The 24,306-nt window shown below is 45.0% G+C and overlaps 1 protein-coding gene across 2 annotated transcripts in view; it reads left to right on the forward strand.

The window, feature by feature from the left end:
• The window catches only part of Setbp1 (SET binding protein 1), a 338,230-nt gene that overhangs the window by 9,751 nt on the left and 304,173 nt on the right, over window positions 1–24,306 (forward strand). For both annotated transcript variants that reach the window (XM_085676389.2, XM_085676387.2), the window contains exon 2: window positions 10,437–11,068. In XM_085676389.2, coding sequence (XP_085532515.2) covers window positions 10,604–11,068 — 465 coding nt within the window. In that variant the 5' untranslated portion in view covers window positions 10,437–10,603. The remainder of the gene's footprint in view (window positions 1–10,436; window positions 11,069–24,306) is intronic.

Here is a 24,306-nt window from a genome sequence, read left to right on the forward strand (position 1 = left end):
GATCTGAGAAAGCTTCAAAGAGAATGTGAGACTTGAGTCTCACCACAACAAAGGGATGATCCTGGTTAGGTAGTACAGAGGCTGGAAGATCATTCACCTGGGTGTGTACCAGGGAGAGAGCAACTGGTTCAACACAGTACTCTGCAGGTGGAGGCAGCAAGGCAGAAGGGATAGGGACCATAGGTCAAGGCATCCACTTCTCAGAGCTGAGATGTGGGGCCAAGATCAGTTTCCCAAATGCTAGGAGGGCAGACTTGAATTGAAAGATGGTGCGGAATTCAGAGATTTCCATATATACAGCCTAGAGAAACACTGCCTTCTGACCACACGGCACTCTATGAGGCTCTCCCTGTCCCCAGCTCTGCAGGTGCAGTCTGATGTTCAAAAGAAGTGTCTTGGGGCTGGAGAGATGGCTCAGTGGTTAAGAGCACTGACTCCTCTTCCAGAGGACCAGGGTTCAATTCCCAGCACCCACTGCTCACAACTGTCTGAAGATCCAGTTCCAGGGGATCTGACACCTTCATACCAAAGCACATAAAACAAAAGTTAAATAAACTATAAGAAATGTTAAAAAAAAACAAAAGAAGTGTGTTTAGAACAAACAGTAAAACAACATATGAACATTTGGACTGCGGATCGGCCCTTCTCTGGCCCAAAACACGCCGTGGCGCTGGAAGTTACCTTAGGACTCTAGTGCATAATTGAAGGACGGACTAGTTTCAGTAGCAATGTGATGGTGGCAGTTCAGGATGCCTAGAGGAGACACATTGTAAAGGAAGGGACTGGAGAGAATATCTGTTCAGCTCTGCGGTAGGCCTAGCATTTCCTTTACTGCAGAAGTGTAAGGTCAGATGACAGTGCACAAAGCAGTTGCTGAATCAGGAGGTTTGAGGGGATGAAGAATTTGTACTCGACCCAACATTCTGTTCAACGTTACAGGACCTTTCTAGAAAGATTAAGGAACTTATCATCTGTTGGACTTTTATTTGGTTTGCTGCCATCATCCAAAATAAAGACTCTCTTTTTATTCCCATTTTACATGTGTCTGGTGGATGTCTGGCATTCAAGCGGTTACCTGATGTTGGCTCTTTGGAGTTTGGTGGTGTTGTGAGTTAAATAACATTTGTGCCCAGAAAGGACTTTGTTTCCATGTGTATAAATTAAGAACAGAATCAGTGCACTAGCGGGCTATCAATGGATTAATATATGGATTTAACTGATAATGACAATAAGCCAGAAGTTCTCAACCCTCCTAATGCTGTGACTCTTTAATACAATTCCTCATTTTGTGGTGACCCCCCCACCATAAAGTTATTTATGTAGGGCTATTTTATAACTGTGATTTTGCTACTGTTATAAATTTGAATGTAAATATCTGCATTTTTTTCATGGTCTTAGGTGACCCATGTGGAAGGGTCGTTCTAACCCCAAAGGGATCATGGCCCACAGGCCACTCCCTTTTATTTTGTGTTCTTTCCCTAACACCATAGAAGAATAGTGACAGCAAGCAGGATGTTATGGCTGAAACTGAGCATGCAAATTTGATGGGTCCCAGAGCCAATCCCCACAGCGTATGTTATTGTACCATGGTGAGAAGGCCGTGGCAGTCGGAGTTGTTAGTTAAGAGTGTGCCCAGTCTCAAGCCTTAGTAGCTTGATTCAGATTGTCCCCCTGCTACTGAAATCCTCAGCACAAGAGCTGATGTCCTATGTTTAAGTTTGAGTTCATCTCATCCCACTCAACCAGAGCTGGAGAACCAACAGGAACTGAAAAAGCAAAGGAAGAAAGGAGCCCCACCTTTGAAGAGCTTCTAAGTAGATAAGGCTTGGCACCTAGGGATGCTGGGCTGGAAGGGGATATGAGGCTCGCCTCATGGCTTTCCCTGATTATTAAAGGAAGACAGAGTATGTGTGTTGGGGGGCTTTCTGACTGAACCCTCTGATATTTCCTCTGAGTCAAGCTATCCATACAGAACAGCAGAACACCCAAGTTAGCAGGTTTAAACTCAGCTCTCTGTGTGTGCCTTCGGTCAGCCATGAGTGTGGAGAAGGCAGGATTCCAGCCCCTGCGCCACACAGGGTTTTCCTTGGGATCTCAGAAGACGAGGCAACACTAGCCGATTTGTAACTTGGCTGACACATTCCAGGGGACCAGTCAAGTTTAACAAAACGTGTGAGCATTTACTAAGGTGATCCCAGGTAATTATGATCTCATTTAATATTTAATCTTCAATTACTTCTCCTAGGAGCCCCTGAGGTAGGATTATTACCCACTTTCCAAACGAGACTTGAATGACTAAAAAAAATGCCTTGCTGAATACAGTTGCTAATGGGAAAGAGACTAAGTAGCCTAATCCTATGACCTCCAGTCTGCTTCTCCCTCACTACCTTGCAAGGAGAAGCATGGTCTTTGAACATGTCCTCTTGGACTATGGCTCCTTGTGTTCACTGAGCTCTGAAATGTGTAGAGACCCATTCGATATACTGTCCTGCATTATAGAGATCATGATTGTGTGGACAAGATAGACAACATTAAAATATTGAAGCATAGTTTCTCAAGTGCCTTGATGGCAAAATGTCCAAGGAACTGAGAAAACGATCCCTCACCCTTCTATTTGCCTGTCTGTCTTTGTTTCTGTCTCTCTCTCTCTTCCACCCTCTGTGTGTGCATGTGTGATGTGTGTTTACATGTGTGAGTGTGTTCAAAGAATAATGTTAAAAGTGAATTCAGCTGGTGTTCTGGATGGGGGTGAAACCTGACACAATTCTTGTGATAATTTAGAGCTAAACCTTGTAGAAATGAAAAAGGCTACCAAGACAACAGGGCTAGGAGCCTTATGTAGAGTAATATACATCAATGGAGCTCAGGAGATGTTTCTAGAAGATGCATTGGGTGAAAAACTCAAACAATGCTTCTTGGAGGAAGTAAAATGTGACCTCGAATGTACCTTACAGGTGTGTAGAACACACACACACACACACACACACACACACACACACACACACACAAAGGCTTCTGGGTAAGAGCTTTGTCCTTTGTTGTAGACCACAGACATATATGCAGTGTCAGCAAACTGTTGTGCGACCATCTTCACTCTTGCTGATTGAGAGCCAGGTATGTGTTGGGTCACTTGATCCATTCACCAGAGTTTATGCACCATTTATTCCAGGAATTTTGGCAGCAGGAAAGGTTTCAAGAAACATCACTCAGAGTTATAGGCACTCCAAGTCAAAGGGTGACTGACTGGCTGTACTTTGACACAGCCTTTCCTTCAGCATTCACTGAATACAGAATTTAGGGCCTCTCTCCATGTATCAGGGGCTGTGGCAGGCACTGGGGTTAGCATGGGATCTGAAAGAGGCAAGGATGTTACCCTCAATGTTCTTAGTGTCTGCTGGGGAGATGAGGCAAAACGTAAGAACGGCTCAGCCTTAATGTGATGTAGGAAGTGCCCAGAAGGACATGGTATGTGCCACAAAAGCAGAGAAACAGAGTCCCGACTTGAGCAAATCAGAGAAGAGATATTTGATTTCATGCTTGCTTTTAACTCACAGAAGGTCGGAGGAGGGTTCCAGGTGTGTGCAAAGTTGCATGGGAATCTGCTGTGACTTTGACCCAGTGCCCTGAGCAGATACGAGGAAGGATGAGTAGTTAATCGCCCTATTGCCAAAGCCAGGCAGTCTTGCTAGCATCTGACAAGAGGGTTTTCTCCCACGGAGAGTCAAAGAGTGCAGGAGAACAGGATGCAAAGGGAAGAACACGGTGGGGAAAAGCATGAAGGAAGGAGAATGGAGGGAAGGATCTGAAGCTAAGCGTTGTAAGAACCTGGAAACCAGGATCATTAGAAGGAAATAAATAACTAAAAGATTAATGGGAAAAAAAAGAAACTTTTGTGAACTGGGGATGATCTCTGTGACTCTTGGTGTTCCAGAAAAAGCCAGGGGAGACAGACAGAGCCACACTACATTAACCAAAACCAAACACCCCAGCAACTATACTATAAAGCGTGTTGTCTACCTAGGAAAAAGGAAATCCCACCTAGGAAAAAGGAAATCCCTAGCCCACCTCCATTTTCTCAGGGACATTCTGAAGAGTTCTCAGGGAAAGAGTTGTGACCTGAGAATTATATAGCCAAGCTGGTGGTGTTGACCTGCCTGCCTGGGAGGAGTCCCTGGCCTTGGGGCAATGTGTCCAGAAGTCCAAGGACAGCTGAAGGATGAAGGTGGCAGGAATGAGGAGTGAGGACCTGGCTGCATTTCTGACTGTTTGCCTTTAAGGGCTTGTGAGGCGTCTTCTTTTGGAAAGTTATTTTAACCTAAGAAGCATAGAGCTGAACTATCAACAAATTCATGTGAACTGTTGCCCAATAGCGGGGATAAGAAAGAAAACACTTCTTCCTATTGTTGTTCAGACACTGAGATGGACAGGAGTCCCATGAGGGTTCCTAAAAGACAGGGGAAAGCCCATAAATCATATCTTGTGAGTCTAATTGAATATGCCAAGGGCTTTGTCTGTTTCGGCCATATTGCAGATTTGGAAAGCAGTAGTCAGGGTGGCAATGGCTGGGTTGTGATGATGATCAGAGAGCCAAGCAAATGGGAGAGGTGGATAAAACTGGGAAGTCCAGCTCGGGCTTTTATTTTTCTATTTGGTCCAGTAAATGTCTTGAATGTCTGTTCTGGTGCTAGATGCTATGCTGGGCATTGGGTTACTAAATGGCTCAAATACAATGGATACCTGCCCGTAGGAGACCGAGAGAAGCTACCTACAAACACAGATTAGGAAGCACTCTGTGGTCAAGGCACTACATAGGGAAAACTGAAACACTGTTTTCACACCCCAGTCCCTCTAGAAGCTGGGGAGAGTCAAAGTGCCTGCCCTGCCACCCGGACCCTGGCTCAGTATGCATAACTTGAGAATCGACACCATTCCCAGCAGACTCGGAATCTAAGTAAGCATTTCCCAGGCAGCCGCAGCGTTTTTCAGACAGGAAACATCTCTGTATCTTGCAGATTTGGAAGGGAGGGAGGAGGTACTGTTGAGGACTCCCCTGAGCATAAGCAACATCTAGCCATGTGGGTTTTCCCTGGGCGCTAGAGAAATACTGCTGTGGGTTCAAACTGTTCAATTTGAAGTGTCCCCGTAGACCCATGGCTGTGTAAAGCGAAGCTGCATAAGACCTCGTGTTACATCGTTGTTGAGCGGAGTGTGGGATCGGGCACTCAGAGTGGCTTGTCTAGCTACCATTTTACTGCCTTCAAATGCTAGAGCTGGGGTAGAGAGCCCATTGCTACACTCTGGTCTCATTGTGTGTTGTAAGACCTTCTGTACTGTCCTTGCTCTAGTGTTTCTTAGGACCTGCCGAAGCCTTATTTCCTAAGCCACCTTTATCGTCTCAGTCACTGCATGGCAGCCCTGCAGGCAGTCTCTGAAGGGTCAGCCTGTGTTGCACTGGAGGCAGGAAACCAAGGACAGAGTGTTCATTGTGTGCTGGCCTCTCTGAGGCAGCCGCCAATTGCAGGAATGTGAACAGGTCAAAACACTTTCACCTTGCCGGGACTCCCCAGCTCTGAGTGTGTGACTGTGCTCACATGCATGTGTTGACAGGGGCTTTTCACAAGGGGGACAGGCAGTTGTCTCCCAGACCCACCACAAAACTCACATGGGGTGTAGGCTGGCTGGTGTGTGCGGGAGTGACCGAGGAACAGCAGCTTTGTGAGCTGCTGAAGCCAACAGACAGTGTAGGTTTCTTTGCTCTGTGCTAGTGAAAGTTTTTCTTGTTTTAGGACTTTTTTGTTTGTTTGTTTGTTTGTTTATGTTTTTGTTTTTCGAGACAGGGTTTCTCTGTCTAGTAACCCTGGTTCTCCTGGAACTCACTTTGTTGACCAGGCTGGCCTTGAACTCAGAGATGCACCTGCCTCTGCCTCCCAAGTGCTGGGATTAAAGGCGTGCACCACCACCACCCGGCTTATTTTAGAATTTTTAAGATGATGGGGTTCATGTGGACACAGGATCTGGATCCTTACCCCCAGGATAGAACATTTGACTGGGGCTTTCTGGGTAGGTGGAGCTAAGGCTGGAAAAGGAATTTGAATAGCTGTCAGGGGTGAATGTACTTTCATTCAGAAAGAGCTTCCAGCAAGCTTCCAAAGGCGCCATCCCCAGGATGGAAATGAGGTGAGACTGTGAGCACTCTTCAATTGCAGCTGGCCTCTGCCTGAGTCTCAGCTGCTGTTGAACTAGAAAAACAAGATGGATGTGCTCAAAACAACTAGAAGACGACACAAGATGGACATTTAGAGGCCATCTGTACAGATGGGTGAAATGTAAGTCAGGCCAGGGAGTAAGGGCCGTCTCCCAGAGTTTGTAAAAGTGTTACTATGGAGATGAAGATACTCTGGAATAACCTGGAAAGATGGGAAGGCTCAGGGTCTGTTAGGCCTGTTAATTTTTCATTCCTTCTTCATGGCACAAACATTTAGAGAGGACTGCTCCTATTCTGGGAATTGCATGGATCAATGACAGCAAATGTGATGCCCGATTCTATGTAGAGGCCAGCGCGGAAAGAACACTGTGGAGACAGGTTTGACCTGAGTGGCCTGGTCAGCTTAGTCACTAACGCAGTCTGGGACTGGACTCTGAATGTGAGAGACCAGGGTGGTAGGTCTGGAATAGAGGTTTGTAGAGTCTGGGACTATTTGAAATGGTCTTATTAGTTTATCTGTAGTACGTGTTATGAGAAACTCCAACTGTCCCCCAAAGTCCAGCTGGTCCAGGTCCTCAAGAAAGCACAATCAGTTTTCAGCAGGGGGTCAGCTATCTGCTTAGTTTTAGGTTTCCCAGTTCCGCAGTGGTATGAGGTGTGCACTGCCCCCAAAGAAGCTTAGAAAGAGTTCTTTCCCCTGCTGAATTCCCATTATTTGTAAGATGAAATCCACACTCACTAGTACATCTGTCACTCGAGGATTCCACGATCCCACTGTACCCTTTTGTTTGCTGTACTTCTCACCAGTCCCTCTTGTTGCCACACCCCATAGCCACACCCCAGTTGCTCCATTAGCACAATCCTACATGTTCCTGGCTCATATGTTGCCTTGTAATGCACGCTGCTATTGTCTTGCTTTGTTCCCCCACTCTTTAATTCTTTTCATGGTGTAGATAAGTGTGGTATGTGTGTATATTTGAATGTAGGCTAGTGTGTGTGTGTGTGTGTGTGTGTATGTGTGTGTGTGTGCACATGTGTGCATGCATGCATATATGCCTGCCTACATGCAACTGTGTGTCCATGCATGTGAAGGCCTGAGATTTCTGATTGGTCTTCATAGTTGGTTCACTCCTGGGAACCTCGTCTTCACCTCCCAAGGCTGGAATTACAAGCAAGCCACTTCGTATTGGAGTGGCTTCTGGGACTCTTAAATTCAGATCCTCTTGCTTATGGGGCATGCATGTCATCACCGTCACCCTAGCACCGAATTTCCATGAGGTTTTCTTTCTTTCTTTTAATAGTTGCTCAAGGTCCCAGCAAGAGCGTGTGCTCTTCTTGTAGTTCTCCTGCACTGGTGCCGTAGCTCTCCTGCATTGGTGCTGAAGTTCTCCTGCATTGGTGCTGAAGTTCTCATGCCTTGGTGTTGTAGCTCTGCTGCATTGGTGCTGTAGCTCTCCTACACTGGTCTTTTAGCTCTCCTGCACTGGTGCCATAGCTTTTTTCAGAGTTGTTTTAAAAATCTCCAATCAAGAGTGTTTTCTTTTTGAGGGAAAGGATATTTTCATTGTATCTTAGGATCTTCAGAGAATTTGGGAAACACTTGTTGTATCAGATTTTCATTTTTATGGGTCTTTACTACTGCATCTAAATAGTTATTGATTCATGCAGTTAAGTATGTGAAAATCTGAAGCCAGTCATTTTTACATGGGAGGTACTTTCTTAATAATAGTTATATAGCAACATCATAGCCTATCTGTTCATCCATAGTTTGTGTTTTATCTTCTTTTATCTTATCTAAATGTCTCCCTGGTTTGGTTGAGGTCCAGGTGGCTTGCTAAGAGTTTCTGAGGAAGTCTTTCCCTTATCTTACACCCTGTATTGGCACATTTGCCTGGGCATACTAGTTACTGGGGGAATTAAAGCACAATAGTGATGATTCCTGCCTCAGGGAGTAAGCCTTGGGCATTGCTGTCCTTAGGGGCTGGGAAATGACTTCCAATGTCTTTGGAGCTGGAGTGTAGACTGAGAGAAGCCAACTGGGCTCTCCTACAATGAGCAGGGCCAGGTCCTAAGGCATCTTGATACCTTAGGGTTCTACACTGCTATCTGCCCTGGTGAAAAAAGAATCCACAGACGTTGACTCGATAAGACTTTTGCTTGCGGGTTTCTGAAATAGGATCTTGCTATATACTTCTGGCTGTCCTGTAACTCACTATTATGTAGGCCAGCTGGCTTTGAATTTGTGTTCTTCCTGCCTCCAAATGCCAGGATCACAGGCATATACCACCACAGTTGGCTTAACTGTGACATTTTCTAAAATAAAAGGTTTCAGGAATATAGGCATATTTGTATACTGGAGACGAAGACTTTAGTAAGAGAGAGAGAAAAAAATGGCAGAGTCATGTGTTCTAAGTGCAATCTCCTTTCTCTAGCCAGGGAAGGTCTTGTTGGCCGACTGAGTCACAGGTGGCTGTTTCGTGGTTTTTGGTAACCTCTGCAAGGGTGCTCCTGATTTTATGAGAGCAGTCTTTCTACTTTCAGAGGAAAACTTTACTATTGCTTTTCCCAGAGTGAAACTTCTTGTAAACATGGCCATCCGCAGGGCCGAGCTACTTCCAGGATCTGAGTGTGTTTTGGGCTTCTCTGCAAACCTCCATGGCCTGCGCGGAGGCTTCTGACCTAGGCTACTTCCTCTTCGGTCTCTCTAGCCAGGTACTGGCTGAGAAGATGCTGGTTCCAGAGCCAGAAACCACACACTCAGCTGTCAGGTTCCAGTTCTTGGCTGTTCTCAATGTGTCCTTACAAGCCTCATTGGGCACACTTGGGAGGCACATTTGATGATCGGTTCTTTAACCTGATGGACTCAGAGGTGGGAATAGAAAACGTGTAGAAAAGCTTCCTGCTGGCAACAGGGAGTGTGCTCAGTGGGGTAAGAAGACTCGGGAGTAATGCTAGACGATATGGCGGTTTGCATGCTGTGCAACATTAGGCTTTCTCCTACAGATGGACAGCCAGCTGGGCTTGCCTTTGGCTCTTGTAATTATGAGTCTGAACTAGGGAAGAAATAAAGTAGGCATAGAGGTGAGCTAAAGTAGGCATAGAGGTGAGCTAGAGAGGAGGATAGTTGATTTGCCCTGGGATCGTCTGGAAAAAGCCTGATCTTTTTTTCTTCTTATCTTGGAGGGAAGAGGGTGGAAAAGATGTTGGAGGGATTCCCGACACTTTGGATGACTTGTGAAGTGTTGCTTCTCTATTGTTTGCTCTTCTTCTGCTCTGTGGACAAAATGACCTTCATCTAAGGAACAAGAGAGGAGATTGAAAATTGTATTTTATATAAGTGATAGAAATGATTAGCTATCATATGTTTCTGCAGATACAAACATTTAAAAGTCTGCATCGATCCCAGAGTAATTACTGATTTCCCATTGAACTCTTCTGGTTTTCTTATCAACTTTCAGTACAGCCAAGTTTAAGAGATAGATTGCCAGCTGTGGTAGCCCACATGGAAAATTCCAGTATTTGGTGGGCTGGGTTAAGAATATAGCCACAAACTGGAGTTCAGCTTGCGCTACACAGTGATTTCTAGGCCAGCCTGCACTAGGAAATGAGACCTGGTCTCACAGGGTGAAAGACGAAACCCCCAAAGCAAAATGAAACAAACAAGCAGAAACAAAAACTAGGAAGCTTTGCATAATGGGGTACTGTGTGATTTAAGTCATGACACGTGACAAGGAACAGACAGGAGGACTAAAGGATGCCCGTCCTTTAGGAAGGGGGTGGGGTAGGGCTTCTCAGGGGCAGCTGAGAGTGTTCTTCATCTTGCATACTGTTCCTCAGAGGGGAGAGGGAAGTAGCAGCAGGAGCCACCCGGATACAGTTCCCACAGACCTGTATCAGCACTGAGTTTCCTTGCATTGTGGTTGGTTTTACTGGTGTCAGAGTTCCGTCCCGTGTGGCTTCAGCGTGAGAAGCCTCTAGTTGTTACTGGCTGAGGACTCACCTCTCTTATCTTTATTAGTGGGCCTGGAGCCATAAAAATTACTAATAACCCATTATGGCGATGCATGTGAATATGTTTTCCCTGGGCTCTGGTGAGATTCAGTTTGGGTATGTGAACTTCTGGACCGATGCTGTAGGCACGTGGGAAGGGATTTTAGAAACTGGGATTGGATATTTTGGGGTGCAGTTCTTTCCTACCATAGCCACTTACCTCTTCACTTCTCAATTTTAGATCTGACATCTTCTGAGCACGTCACCGCATCTCCGTTCTTGGGACGTTGAACCCAGCAGCTGGACTACTTTGTTCTTGGAATTTTGGGTGTCCTCTCTTCTGACCTTTTCCCCACGTCTCTTCGTCCTTCCCCCCTCCCAAGAACTCCAGAAGACTGTAGGATTATCATGGAGTCCAGGGAAATTTTAAGCCACTCTCGGCAAAGAGGGAGCGAGTCGGAATTCCTTCCAGGCTCCTCGTCCAAGTCCCCAGCAGCTCCTGGCTGTTCTGGAGAGCCCTTGAAAGGTATCTCCGTGGGTGGAGAACGCATGGAGCCAGAGGAGGAGGATGAGCTGGGCTCAGGACGAGATGTGGATTGCAACTCTAATGCAGACAGTGAAAAATGGGTGGCTGGAGATGGTTTGGAAGAACAGGAGTTCTCCATCAAAGAGGCCAACTTCACCGAGGGGAGTTTGAAGCTGAAGATTCAGACTACAAAGCGGGCCAAGAAACCCCCCAAAAACCTGGAGAACTATATATGCCCCCCTGAGATCAAGATCACCATAAAGCAGTCTGGGGACCAGAAGGTGTCCCGTGCTGGGAAAAATAGCAAAGCTATAAAGGAAGAAGAAAGAAACCACTCCAAAAAGAAGGTAGGAAACCATGCCTTGCGGGTTTGGTGTTGTTCCCGTTTCTGCTATTCTCTCAGCAACTTTTAAAGGTCAATTTACTTTTGAATATATTTACTTTTGAATCACCAGCCTCTTTGATGAAATATTTAGGGCCTGTGGCCAAGTCTCTGATATAATCTGTATAATGCTGAGTTGATCATTTTGTATTGTATACTCACCTAGGAAACGTAAGCTACTGAGAAGTTATAATTTGGGAGCACATCCTGTTTACTGGGTGGAATAGCCTACAGGCCAGGTCAGCCAAGTCCTGCAAAAGTTTGAGATATGTTTTTGTTTTGTTTCATCTTAACATCTGCATCTGTTCTCTTGGCTGGTCAGTCAGGAGTGTCACAGTCGGCTCTTGGTTTCATTTGTTAGCGCTGTAGGTCTTCCTGAGGTGAATGCTCTGAGGAGCCGTTTTCATTGTGATAGAGGCTTCTGTAGGGCCCAGATATAGCCATCCTGAAAGACAACCATAAGAGGGTAATGTGATGGGGGGTGCGGGTAAGTGGAACTAGAGAAGGTGAAGGTCTTGGGTACAACTGAATGAATGAATGAATCCCAGCCCGAGACATGGTGAAATCTTAAGACTCTGTGAAGTGACTCCTGTCCCCTGCCCCACTAGGCATCACACACAGGCCTGAAGATAGCGGTGCTGGATGGTATCAGTTCGTTGGGAATGAATGGGTCCATATTTTTATTGAATTATTGTGTGTGTGTGTGTGTGTGTGTGTGTGTGTAACTATTGTGACCTCCCCTCTGGGGATGAATATGGTTCTCAGTCTGTAATAGCAGAAGACTGACCCAGTCCAGAAAGTTTTTGCCTTCAGGAATCTTCGAGGCCGGGGGATGGCTCTGAAAGAGACTTCCGTTGAGAAGGTTTTTGTGTCCAAGTGATAGGCATTAATCAGGTTCCGTCTTTCACTGGTGCGTGCCTGATGTGGTGGAACAGCTTCAAGCGGTCTAATAGTGCCCTGGAATGGTCCTGTCTGCAGTGGGCTTCCTGGCATCCATTCAACAGCAGGAGCCGAAGCCATACTTCTTCTTGAGGGCAGAGCTGTGCCGGACAACTCCTCACAGAGGCTGCCTCCATTCCAGGAAACCAGGGCAGTTGGTTCACCACTGTGCTAGTGTTTGGGACAGAGAGGAGCAACCTTGGCTTCCTTCGCCAGAGCATTTGGGTCACACACTCCCCTCCTCCCATTACAACGTTGTGGTGGTTAATGAGTTCTCTGTTTTGAAAACAAAGGTTATCTTTATACCTGGCAGGGACTTTGGAGTCACCTATTGTTGCTTCGGAATTGTGTGTCTTCAGCTTTGAAAATGAGTACTGTTTCCTTTGGCCACTGAGGTGGCCCAGTTCTTTCTGTGCCATTGATCTGCCTGTGTGGAGGTGGGATGGGGTGGCATGGGGGTGGGGGTTGGGATATCCTGGTTGGTGGTTTCTTCCTCTCCATTCCCTCCATGTTGTGATTGGAGTAGCCGCTCACAGTTTGGGGTGTTCAAACCCAAATTTAGTTCAAACCAAAGTGTAAATGAGGCCAGTCATTCTCATCCAGGAAGCGAGGTGTTTTTGTTAGAAAGAAAGATGAAATCCCTTATTTGAACATGTGGTTTGCCGAGTGTGGTAAGCGTTTTTATGTCTCACAGTTGGACAGAGTGGAAAAGAAAGGGGGGGTGCAGATTCCAACGCACAGTCGTGTTTTATGATGTCATTTTATGACGTCACTGTGCTGGGGCAGCTTACAAAATGTTTTAGCTCTTAGAAGCGTGTTTAATATTGTATAGCTGCATCTTTTCTGCATTTATCCACATGGGAAGTTGTTACTTTCTAGGAATGAATGAATAAACTTATTAGCATGGGGTTGTAATTCCTTAATGACAAGAACATTCCCTTATCGCCACTGAATTGGAATACTAATTTTATTGCCCTCTAAATTGCTGTCACTTTTCAGAGATCAAGCAAAAGCTGAAGTTGAGGATATGTGTGGAAATCTTGCTTGTCATTTGTATGGACACATTCAGTGACGTGTTCTTGCAGAGTTTGCCTTACATATGTGATAGGTGACACAGCCAGAGGAAGGATGGAGATAGTATCATGTGACTAAGAGATTGGTACCTGCTTCTGAGACCTAGTCTTTGGACTATCTTAGTGAAGTGAGCCTCATTTTGAAGGTGTGTGCATAGAACTGCCAGTAGGAACCAAGCCCTACTCTACAAACTGCCAAGAGGCCACATGGACCTTGCCCTTGAGTGGGTGGAGATGTTTTCTTGGGGGCATTTGGATGCATATTCTGACATTGAGCAAGGGTTGGCAACCACAGCCCTGTGGGCCAAATCCAGCCTCCTTCCTGTTTTTCTACAGCCCACGTACAAAAATTGGTTTTTACATTTCTACAAAGATTTTTAAAAATCAAAGAAAGGGAAATATTTTGAAGTAGTCAAACTTTTTTGAAATTCAAATTTCAGTGTCCATAAATAAAGTTTAATGGAGTGAGGCCAAGTCCACTTGATTACATTTTTGTCTGTGACTGCTTTATTATTGCAGTGGCAGAGTTGGGCAGCTGTCACCCTGACTCTGTGGCCTATAGAGCTTAAACTATTTACTAACTGGGTCTTATACAAAATGTTTCAGGCTGAGGAGAAAGCCTAGCCAGTAAAGAGCTTGTCATGCATGCATAACAATCTGCCTTTGGATCCCAGAACCCACATTAAAAGACTCTATGTCTGGTATATCAGCTATCCTGCCACCGAGGAAGCAGAGACAGGAAGATGGCTGGGGTTTCCTGGACAGCGAGTCTTGTTGAACTCCACATCTAGAGAAAGACCCTGTCTCTCAGAAAATAAAATGGAGAGCCATCAGTCTCTGAATTCATGTTGTCACACACAGTCACTACTCCTCCAGAAATGCTTATCAAATTGACTTAGAGGGGAGACAAGGTTTAGGATAGTCAGGGTTTCGTTTCATTTTTAATTTGTCTTGAGTGACTTAGCAGTCAAGTCTGGGGAGGGTGGCAGAAGTTGATTGGATTAATAGCTTGTGCGGGTGATTGTTGACAGCCTCAGGCGGAGAGAGCTTAGATTGGGTCCCACCTGAGCTTCTGTTGTAGAGCAGGAAAACTCCCTGGGAAAGTTGTAATGTGACTTGTCCATCACAAACATGTGCTTTACTGTGTGCGTAGTAGTAATGCATGGTGTTCATCTTTGGGGTGACGAGGCGGATACCCAACATTCTGTGGTGCTCTCATTCCAAACTTAGGAACTAATCATCCAAACTGGAGAACCTTTGCAGATGGTCGGGGAACATAGCGCCTTCTATGGCAGAACTCCTGGAGAGAACAGTCCACTCTCTCAAGGCTGATGGACTTCTCTGACAAGTGTTGGGACTTAGCGTAGGGGTCTGGATGACTCTCAGAAGAGAGCTCATGACTATCCGTTCATTAGAAATGTGATGGCAGTATTGGGTGGGTGTAGATTCTCAGAACTTACTTCCAGGGCTTTGCAGAGACATAGCAGATAAGTGTCTTATTTTCTGGTCAGCTCACCAACACTGCTGTATGTTAAAGTTACTCAGATCAGTAACATAGGAACTTGGACTTGGTCCGCCTTCCTCTCTAAAGACAGCAGAGAACGTGAAGATAAATTTTTAGAGGTAACTTCTGGTTCAAGATACATTTGAGGCTAGGAGCTCTGGCAGAGACAAATCTGAGGATGCTCTCAGATTAACGCTTAGCAGCGCTGTGTGAAGACAGGGGATTAGAGATGCTGTCCTAAATTCAGCTGCGAGAGAAAGGGTAGGGCATCTTAGGCACCATCACTACTGACGAGTAGCTCTGCCTATTTGAATCTACATTATATCTTTGCTAAAGCCCAGTTTCCTCATCTGGCAAATCTAGATGAAAAGTTCTAAATGATGTAACATGAAAGGCTAAAGGGAAATGACTAATTTGTTTTAACATGTCACCATAAGAGTCCGAATTTATTGTGTTTTATCACCTGCTGGCCCTCTATTGACTGAGTGGCTTGGAGTCACCTTCTTTGTCAGCCTCTATGATAGATCTTGCCTGTAAATTTTCTTCTTTTTTTAATCATGTTTTCCTTTTTTTACTGTTTTTATTAAGCTATACATTTTTCTCCCCTCCCCTCTCTTCATCCCTTCTCCCCGTCTTATACCATCCTGAGCACGTCTGATCTTGCCTGTAAGTATTCATTGAGAAAGACCTCATGGTCTGCATTGCTTGGAAGGAGCATGAACTGGAATGGGTAAGGCAGCCTTTGGAGCTGGTTCTGTTCTACTCCAAAGCTGATATATTTCAGTCCCTAAACAGTTAGGACTACAGGATGGCCACTCTCACAGTAGCTAAACTGGCAAGGTCACCTTCGGATGCCTTTTCTTTATTTCCAAATATGGTAGCGTATATAAGGTAGCTTCCCCATGAATGTTGGTGTTGTTTTCCTGTAGGGTTGTTATTAAATTTGTCTTTGATGAGAATATAACTTCAGCTTCATGTCTTTTGACATACTAATTTCCCCCTTGCTGGTTATGTCAGGAGAAATCATTTATTCTAGTTCCAAGGGCTCTCACCTCATATTATCAGGGGTCCCCTCTGACAAAGACTATGCATAGGACGCAGCCTTGGCCACCTCGCCTTGGCCGCCATCATGGGTCTGGGCAGATTCTCTTCTGGGAAGTCGTGGCTTACTCATCCTCACACAGTGCCTCCTTTGTGTCAAACACATGAAGTATGGGCAGAAATAAGGATGCCCGGTGCTGTGGATGGGAAGGAAGGCTAGCATCAGCTGTAGAGGCATGAATGGCTTTTCCTTGACTCTGTAAGTATAACATCAGGCAGAAGGATTTGGATGGGGAGAATGCGTGTTTGGGTACATAGAGGGAGAAGGCACTGTTGGGTAAAGTGAGGGTAAGCAGAGAGGATCTTCTCCAGTGTTCTGTACCTTTTCTGGGGAGGGTAGAGTAGCACATTACCTTCCTGGCCCTCTGTGGTAGTGGGTGTACTGAATAGGTGAGAAGTGGGCGGCTGGGGAACTCCTGGGCAGAAGGTAAGACTGAGATTCACCTCAGTAGGGTCTTCTAAGAGTTGAGATTGTTCAGCCATGGTTCCCCTTTCCAGTCAGGTCACTGTGAGCATCAATCTGAGCCCCTCTTTCTGCCCTGACTCAGGTGGCCCGCTGTTGCCATTATTGTGGACAGCGCCTTCTCTTGTCTCTTCCTAGTGTGTCAGTGGTCTGAGCATGGGGATGTAAGGTCTCCAACGCCCGGGTATCTTTAATTCTTCTCTCAGGGCAGCTGCACCTGGCCTGCAGGGCAGGTCTTGCCAACATTCCAAAGCAAAAGGCCGAAATTTATCTTCTTGATTAATTATTTCTGCATGGATTTGTTTATTTATCCTTTTAAAGTAACACATTCTTATTTATTCATCACCCAGGAAATGTTCAGTGAGGGAAGATCATTGGGTTATTTCATAACTGAAATAGCACCCATGGGGTGTATGACCCTCCCCTAGAAGCATTGCTTCCCTGGGGCAACAGAGATTATTTCATGGGACCCCAGCACCGGCTCTGCTTCCATTATTAAAACCCTGGTCTCCAAGTCTGCATTCTCATGGAAAATATCCAGAGACTTTCTGCCCATCCAGCTCGGTGTCCCATTTAAGACTGACAGTTATAATATATGTAGATGTTTGACCTCAATCTCGGCAACAAGTTTCATCATCAAAGTGTTTCCTCCACCCCTGACCGCCCTGCCTCCCCCAGAATAGGAAAGCCCTCAAGTCATGGAGGGCTTGGCCTAGCTGAGCTTTCGAAGCGGCGAAATTTTCCCACCTTATGCTCAAAGAGAATAAGAATATTTTGTTGTTTTAGTTATTTCCCACCATGACCCTGGTTTCTTTCATGGCTGTTGCTGTTTTGTTTTGTTTTATTTTCTGGGTTTGGGAGTCTCTACGGGTTTAAATAATCAAGCTGGCCTACTTCCTCTTGGATTTTCTATTATCTAGCTAGTTAATTTCTCCTCCTCCTTGGACTTCCCCCAAGGACTTTTTAATATTTATTTATTTGGTGATCTCTGGGTCACTCAGGATCAATGTGCTATAAGGACCAGAAAGAAACCAGAGTGCTGTTGAGGGGAAATGACCTCCCTAGACAGTTTTCCCTCAGTGACCAGGTGAATGCTCCAAGGGAGGACTCCATAGTGAAAGAGCCTGTGATAGGCCATGCTAGCCTAGTCCTTCCCTACAGCATGGACAATAGGGAGCCTGTGATAGGCCATGCTAGCCCAGTCCTTCCCGACAGCATGGACAATAGGGAGCCTGTGATAGGCCATGCTAGCCCAGTCTTTCCCTACAGCATGGACAATAGGGAGCCTGTGATAGGCCATGCTAGCCCAGTCCTTCCCGACGGCATGGACTATAGGGAGCCTGTGATAGTCTTTCATTTCTCTGACGATGCATCAGAGATCTCTCCCTGTGGCACAGGCGCAACAACCTGCACAGCACTGGACTCTAAGTGGCTCAGCCTGTGCTGCATATCTGAGTTGGAGGACACCCCAATGTCCCCAGCTAATGTCATCACCAATACCTGCTGATGCACAGCGACCAGGTTTGGGTGGGGGTGGTGGTGAGCTAGCGGGAAGGTTGCTATGGGGTTTATTTAGAGATGTGTTAAAGGTCCTCTGTCTCTGTGCTCATTCAGGTCACAAACCAAGATTACTGCTGTGTGAAAAGGTGATTCAGAATGAAAGTTCCGAAGTGTCAGAGGTCGTGCTGGCACATGCAGCTCTGCTGGCAGCAGCCAGACTGCTGTTCTCGCGAAGTGGGCCCCTTCTCCAGCCCTGCAGTTCACACCCACAGCGAGTCCTGCTGGCCCCTGCTTTCCCACAAAACCTCTAGTTTCATTTCCTAGTTCCTTTTTTTGTTTTTCTGAAACAAGGTTTTGCTGTGTCGTCCTGGCCTTAAGTCATCATCCTGGCTCTATCCTCCAGTGCTGGGATGACAGGCATGCACCTCAAGAAGTGGCTTGCATTTCTTGAAATATATATATATATATATATATATATAATTGCAAAGTGCTACATGCAGAACATCCCAGGACATGCCCGCCAACCTTTGTTCGCCGACAGGTTATTTGCCCCGGGGGTGTTAGGTACTGTTGAAGGCAGCTGTGGCCAGATCACAGGGTTGTGGCAGCACCCTCATAGCCAAGGCCAGAGACCTAGCTACTAGCTTCTGGCAGCCTTGAACAAAGACATGCACTTAGCATTAAAGCATTAAGCATTAAACGTACTTCTGCGTTTTTGTTATCCACCATAAACTATAAACTCAACGCTTGGGGGAGGGGCTTCACATTGACCCTCAGAGTGACTTATTTTGGAGAGTGACAGTGAGCCTGTGGGGGCTCACCCCAAAAAGAAAGGATCAGTGGCCAGAAGGACAGAGTTGACAGAGTTAAAGGTATGAGTGGAGATGCACACAGTCAGAGCCTCAGCACACAGACAACCACATACACTCTTAGCCAGATGACATCATAACAAGGGTACTAACACACTGGGAAGAGAAGCAGCCAGCCCCTAGTGCCAAAGATACGCAAGTTGAGACACAGACCCATCGAAGTGTGTCACAATACGATCTGCTAGGGACACAGACATTGCAGGAGGACTGTCTCTTGGGTAGCATTCCAGCTGCCAGCATTCCACAAGATCCCACAAGGGTAAGGACCCCCTGAAGGTTTCCCTCTGGAGCTGCAGTCTGTTGCTGTATGATACCACACCCCTGCCCCACCCTCTGCCTATGAACCCTAGCTGTACCTCCCTGCCCAGAGTCAACTTCGCTCAGCTCCCCATGGCCTGTGACCTCCCCTGGGAAACAATGGAGGCCTTTCTTTCCTCTAAAAAGCCCAAGCGGTTCCTACCTTGTGAGGCCACTTGATAGTCGTCATTAGTATCGTTTACAGATTGCTTCAGTGTGTTTCCTAGACCTTGTTTATTGGGTAGTTTTCCTAGATGGTCTTTGTCTCCCGCACTGGCCAGTTTCACAGCAAGGCCTAGGAGGTGCGGCCTCTGACCCTTAAGAAGGGTCCTTGTGCCTTGACAGTAAATATACTCCGATTACGAAGAGAAGTATATGCAGAAGTGCAAGCAGCCTTTATGCCAGGTCAGCTGATTTACCTGTTGAGTGTTGGAAATGAGAAGCTAGATCTGAAATCATAGGCTGTTCGCCATATTGTGGACCTCGGGGTTGGGGGGGTCTAACTTAGAGCAGGGATTTTCCTAGTGGGTCGGGGCGATCTATTCGAGTGAACAATGGAGCTCTTCATGGTTTCCTCCATCTCTGTCCTAAGGGAGACAGGGAGGTAGAACACACTTTATTTGGGGCTTTGACTCATGCTACCACCTTCTCTGGAATATCCCAGTGGTGGGCTACTGTCACACTGTGTTCCGGGTGTCACTTGTTTTATATCTATATATATATCTATATATCTGTATCTTTATCTATGTATGTCAAGGCTCAGAGTCCCACCAGGGATCTGAGAACAAGCGACCAAGCCCATTGAAGAAGCAGGCTAGAATCAATACTTGGTCAGTAGGCAGGGGCCTGGCAAAAGAAGCCTTCGGTCAGAAGACCTGATAGACCCACACTCTGTCACATTTCCAAACAGCGGGTGACACCAGAAATGTGGGGACTCTGAGCTTTTCTTCTGAAGTGTCCCTGAGAGGAACAAAACTTTCCATCTAAATGTTAGTGCGCTGACTGCTGCTCTAGGGCCCCGAGGACCAGGACTTGCCACTTCCAGGCAACTCTTGTTTTAGAAGGCTCTTCCGCCATTGTACTAACCTTGCCTTCTGTAAAGCCTAAATATTTCCACTTCCTCAAAGTGTTCATCAGATCTCTCATGCCAAATTGCCCTGATTCCTGTCCTAGACACAAGTTTGTCGCCGTCCTTCTTAAAAGTGTGGAGAACTCACAGTCACTCTTGATCAAGGGATGATTTGGCCTGAGAGCTCCAGGGAATTGCGGCCTTGACTCTAAGACTCAGGGTCTCTAAACTGAGACTCGACTATATCAGCTTCCTGGCAGCTTTACTGTTGTTGCTGTACACTGAAATCAAAAACCCTCACAAAGGCAATACTGCCTGGTGCTACCTCTGGTTATCTTAGCCCTCATATCTGTCTTCAGTGGATTCCATGGGTCAAATTTCAGCTGTTTTCATTGTTTTTTTAAGGTCATGTTTTTTTGTTTTTTGTTTTTTTTTGTTTTTCTATACAGTTGATGGTAGAGGTGCAAATCAAGTTAGTGGAACTGTTTGGGAAGTATTAGGAGTGTGGCATGGTTGGGCAGGTGGCCTTGTTGGAGGAGGTATGTCACTAGGAGTGGCCTTTGAGGTTTCCAAAGCCCAGGCCAGGCACACAACACATCTCTCTCTACTGGTTGACTTTATCAGAATGCAAGCTCTCAGCTACCATTCCCGGTGCCATGACTGCCGGCTTCCTGCCGTGATGACCATAGACTAACCCTCTAAAACTGCGAGCAGACCCGTGTTTAAATGCTCTCCTTCATAAGAGTTCCTTTGGTCATAGTGTCTCCATACAACAATAGCCCAGATACTAAGAAGGTAGGTCAAAAAGATTAACATAATCACCATTAAGATTCTAATAGACATAAATCATTTTGATCATCAAAGTTCTGAGATCTGCAAAACTGCTTATTCCTAGGGTGGTGCTGTTTGGCATGGTTGCAGTCTGATTTCGTAGATCTTGTAAATCAAAGGAGAAATTAGCAGAATTATCAGGAATGTACAAACAGCATTTTGTTTGCAGCTAGGAGGGCATGAGAGTCCTTTAATCTGATTAATGCTGGCAAGCCTGTGAGTACTCTACCTGGAATGTCAGTGGTGCGCACTGAGGGTAGAATCGGGGCTTTTAAAACCTGGACGTTTGTCTTCAAAAACCTAGTTTATGAATTTGTTATTATAAATTATTTTAATCTTTAGTTGTATTTCTCTGTTATGTATTTAAGACCTTGTATGTGACCAGAAATGAACTCTTTTCTCTCCCTGGTAAATTTAGTTGAAGCTGTTGTCCTCTTATTTCCTATTTACTTTTTTTACATGTGTAAATTTTCTGTGTCTCCATGACCTCCCTAATCAGGAGAATGTGGCCACTTAGAGTTGCTGGACCCTTTGGGAAATGCCTCAAAGTCCCCTGATCTTGTTGACTTCAAGGGGTAAGAGCTAAACTGTTTTTAATGTCTGTTCTGGGGAGAGGTACAGGCAGAGTTTTCCTGTCCCCACCCCCTGTTCCCAAATAACTGGCACTGAGACTTAATATTAATTGTAAATGCTTGGCCAATAGCTCAGGCTTATTACTAGCAAACTCTTATATTTAAATTAACCCATATTTTTAATCTATGCTTTGCCAAGTGGCTTGGTACCTCTTCTCAGAATGGCATGCCAATCTTTCTCTCTCTGCATCTGCAGGCAACTCTCCTGACTTACCCTTCTTCAACCCAACATCCTTAGTTTTGATTGCCTAACTGTATCCTTCCTTGCTATAAGTTAATCAGCTTCTTTATTAACCAATGAGAGCAATACATATACACAGAGTACAGAAGTGTTATTCCATAGCAGGGGTGTGTCTTTTATATAAAGTAGGCTTACCTAGATTTTGAATGTTACTGCTTTGTTGGTCTTTTATCTTCTGTAATCTCCAGCTTGAAAAGGAAATTTAAGAGAGATGTTCGACAAATACGTGTATCTCTCCTTTTATATGTATTACAACCTTACTGAAATCTTCTATTTAATAATTGTATATGAATACTAGTCTTGAAAAATAAATTCGTAGCAATTGGCCTTAGGATTTACAATGTTTAGCGTCCAGAGGCATCTCAACCAACTCAAAGTATTTTTATGCTCTATTTTTTTCAGCCATTTATTACACACATGAAATACAATAGTTTTTAAAAACCTGTTTTAGAAAAAAGTCATTATCTCTGGATCCAGTGTTAAATTTTATAACCTAATGAAACTTTATCTTAGGATCCTCAGTGAATGTTGTTTTATATAAACAAGTATCATTTTAAGGTTTTTATGAAGCATTTAACACACCCACGCATATATTTTCGTAAGCTTTTAGAAGATTACCTTAGTTTACAAGTATGTACTTACAAGGCCTTTTAAATAACTGCATTCATGCATAAGCACACACAATTTTAAGGTTATATTAAGGAATAAACAAATTAAAGTAAAAATAGCTTGCAAAACATGAAATATGAATGAAAAATCTAAGCAGTCACAGGTTTGCTACACAGTTATTTTGGGGAAGTTTAGGGACAGAGTGAGCTTTGTTTCCCGCTGTCATAAAATGGCTTAGAAACAATCACAAGAAACATAAATACACAGGACACAGTTAAGCCAGTAAGGGCCCATTTCCCAGCTCTATCCTTGCAGGGAACAAGGTCAATCCTTGAGGGATCTTTACCTCTGCCTTTTGTTTGTCTGTCTGCTTGCATCTTAAGTATCTTTACTCCTTTAAGGTGGTCATGTCCTGGAGGACATTCCTTGGGTCTTTGTTAACACTGAGAAGGAAGTGTTCTACAGCTAAGTCTGTGGAGCCTGATGTTCCTGAATTATTGAAAGTTCTTGGGTAGTTAGCAAGTTTCACCAAGTGGGTCAGTAAATTACTTGGGAAATAAAAGGGAAAACAGAGCAATAGACCTGCCCTGAGAAGAAATGTCAGCTCTTTGGGAAGGTAACTGGAAGCAAGGGTCTCTTGCAAAGTGGAGAAAGTGAGTTTGGGTTTTGGAAGTCTATAAGGAAAATAAATCAATTTAGGAGACATATATTGGTTGTGCCAGTGGGTGCTAGTTACCCAGTGACTTATTAATGGTCACTAGAGACTTTTTTTAGTTATTTTTATTGCTGACCGTCTCTGATGAAAAAGGAACATGGCCCCTGTGGTAATGCTATAGACTGAGCAGCAAATAGATGACGCAAACTTTACCCCTACTGTGCCTCCCAGAGCTTGGATTTCTCCTTTTGTTTTCTTTGTACAGCATTCAGTTCTGGTATAGCACTGTCAAGGCCTCAACACAGAGTTTTTTTTTTTTAGACCATTTTCCTTGGTTCCTATGAAACAGACCCACATGGAGGATGGTATTAAAGTTTAAAATTTTCATCTACTGGCTGACTTCTCTCTCAAGCCGCTTGTATTGAGACATAACAATACTATAGTAAAATCTTCTCAGTATAGAACTTACCTTGTCTCTGAAGAATACATTGTGTGTGTGGAGGGGGCGTTCAAGCAAATGGAAGACGAATTTTCCGCGATGATCCATCCCAAGGAGAGAGGAAGAGAAGCAATAGAGCCTCTGGAGTGGAAAAGGGAATCTCTTCTGCATACCTAAGGCCCTCGAAGTGAGCAGGCTGTTTGAGCACCCTCCTTCCCCTCTTCAGATTCTATTTCTAAGTGTCCTTGATGGTGGCCCTGAGCATTGTCACAAAAGAATTAAAAACACTGGTGTGTACTCCCATGCACTTGGGCTTTCTCCTCCCTCAGCTGGGATGGAAACAGCTGCCTGGTTTTGCCTCTCTCTTCGAGGATTAAGTCCTGTAATACTGGGTGCGAGCCCCTGCCTGTAATCTCTCTAAAGGAGTCCTTTATCTCAGTGGAATAAGGTCTCTATCACAAGAAGCTGTAAAAACAAACAATCCAATAAGAAGAGAAACAAAACCAAACAGAACACAATGCTGTCGGTTTTGCCTAAGAGATGATTGCTTGTATGAATGAATGGCTTTGGCCCCTTGATTTTAAAGTCGTTATTCGGGTCAAAAGTATAAGAGGGTGGAATTCCCGCCTGACCCCCCACCCACATTCTCAAGAGATCATCTTAAGACTTGAGGAACTCCATACATTTTTATACCCTTGGAGATAGGGGTGCCTGAAGCAAATCAGTAAGGAAGGGTTGAGAGCAACGATGATGAAGTAGAAAGGAAGTGGTTCCCAGTGGTAGAAAATGTGGACTTGGGGTAATTTTCCTAAGGTTTAGGGCTTATTTTCTTTCCTTTTTCCACATACATCAGTAAGGTCCATCAGTAGGAATCTGGAGCATCTGAGCTCACAAGTTGCCTGGGAATCAGTGGTAACATACTCCTCGATTCCAGGGTTACTTTGGTTGTGGAGAACTAGCTTCCAAAACGTTTTTAAAAAT

This window comes from Myodes glareolus, chromosome 13 (genome assembly GCF_982192425.1).
Source record: "Myodes glareolus chromosome 13, mMyoGla1.1, whole genome shotgun sequence".
Classification (NCBI taxonomy): Eukaryota; Metazoa; Chordata; class Mammalia; order Rodentia; family Cricetidae; genus Myodes; species Myodes glareolus.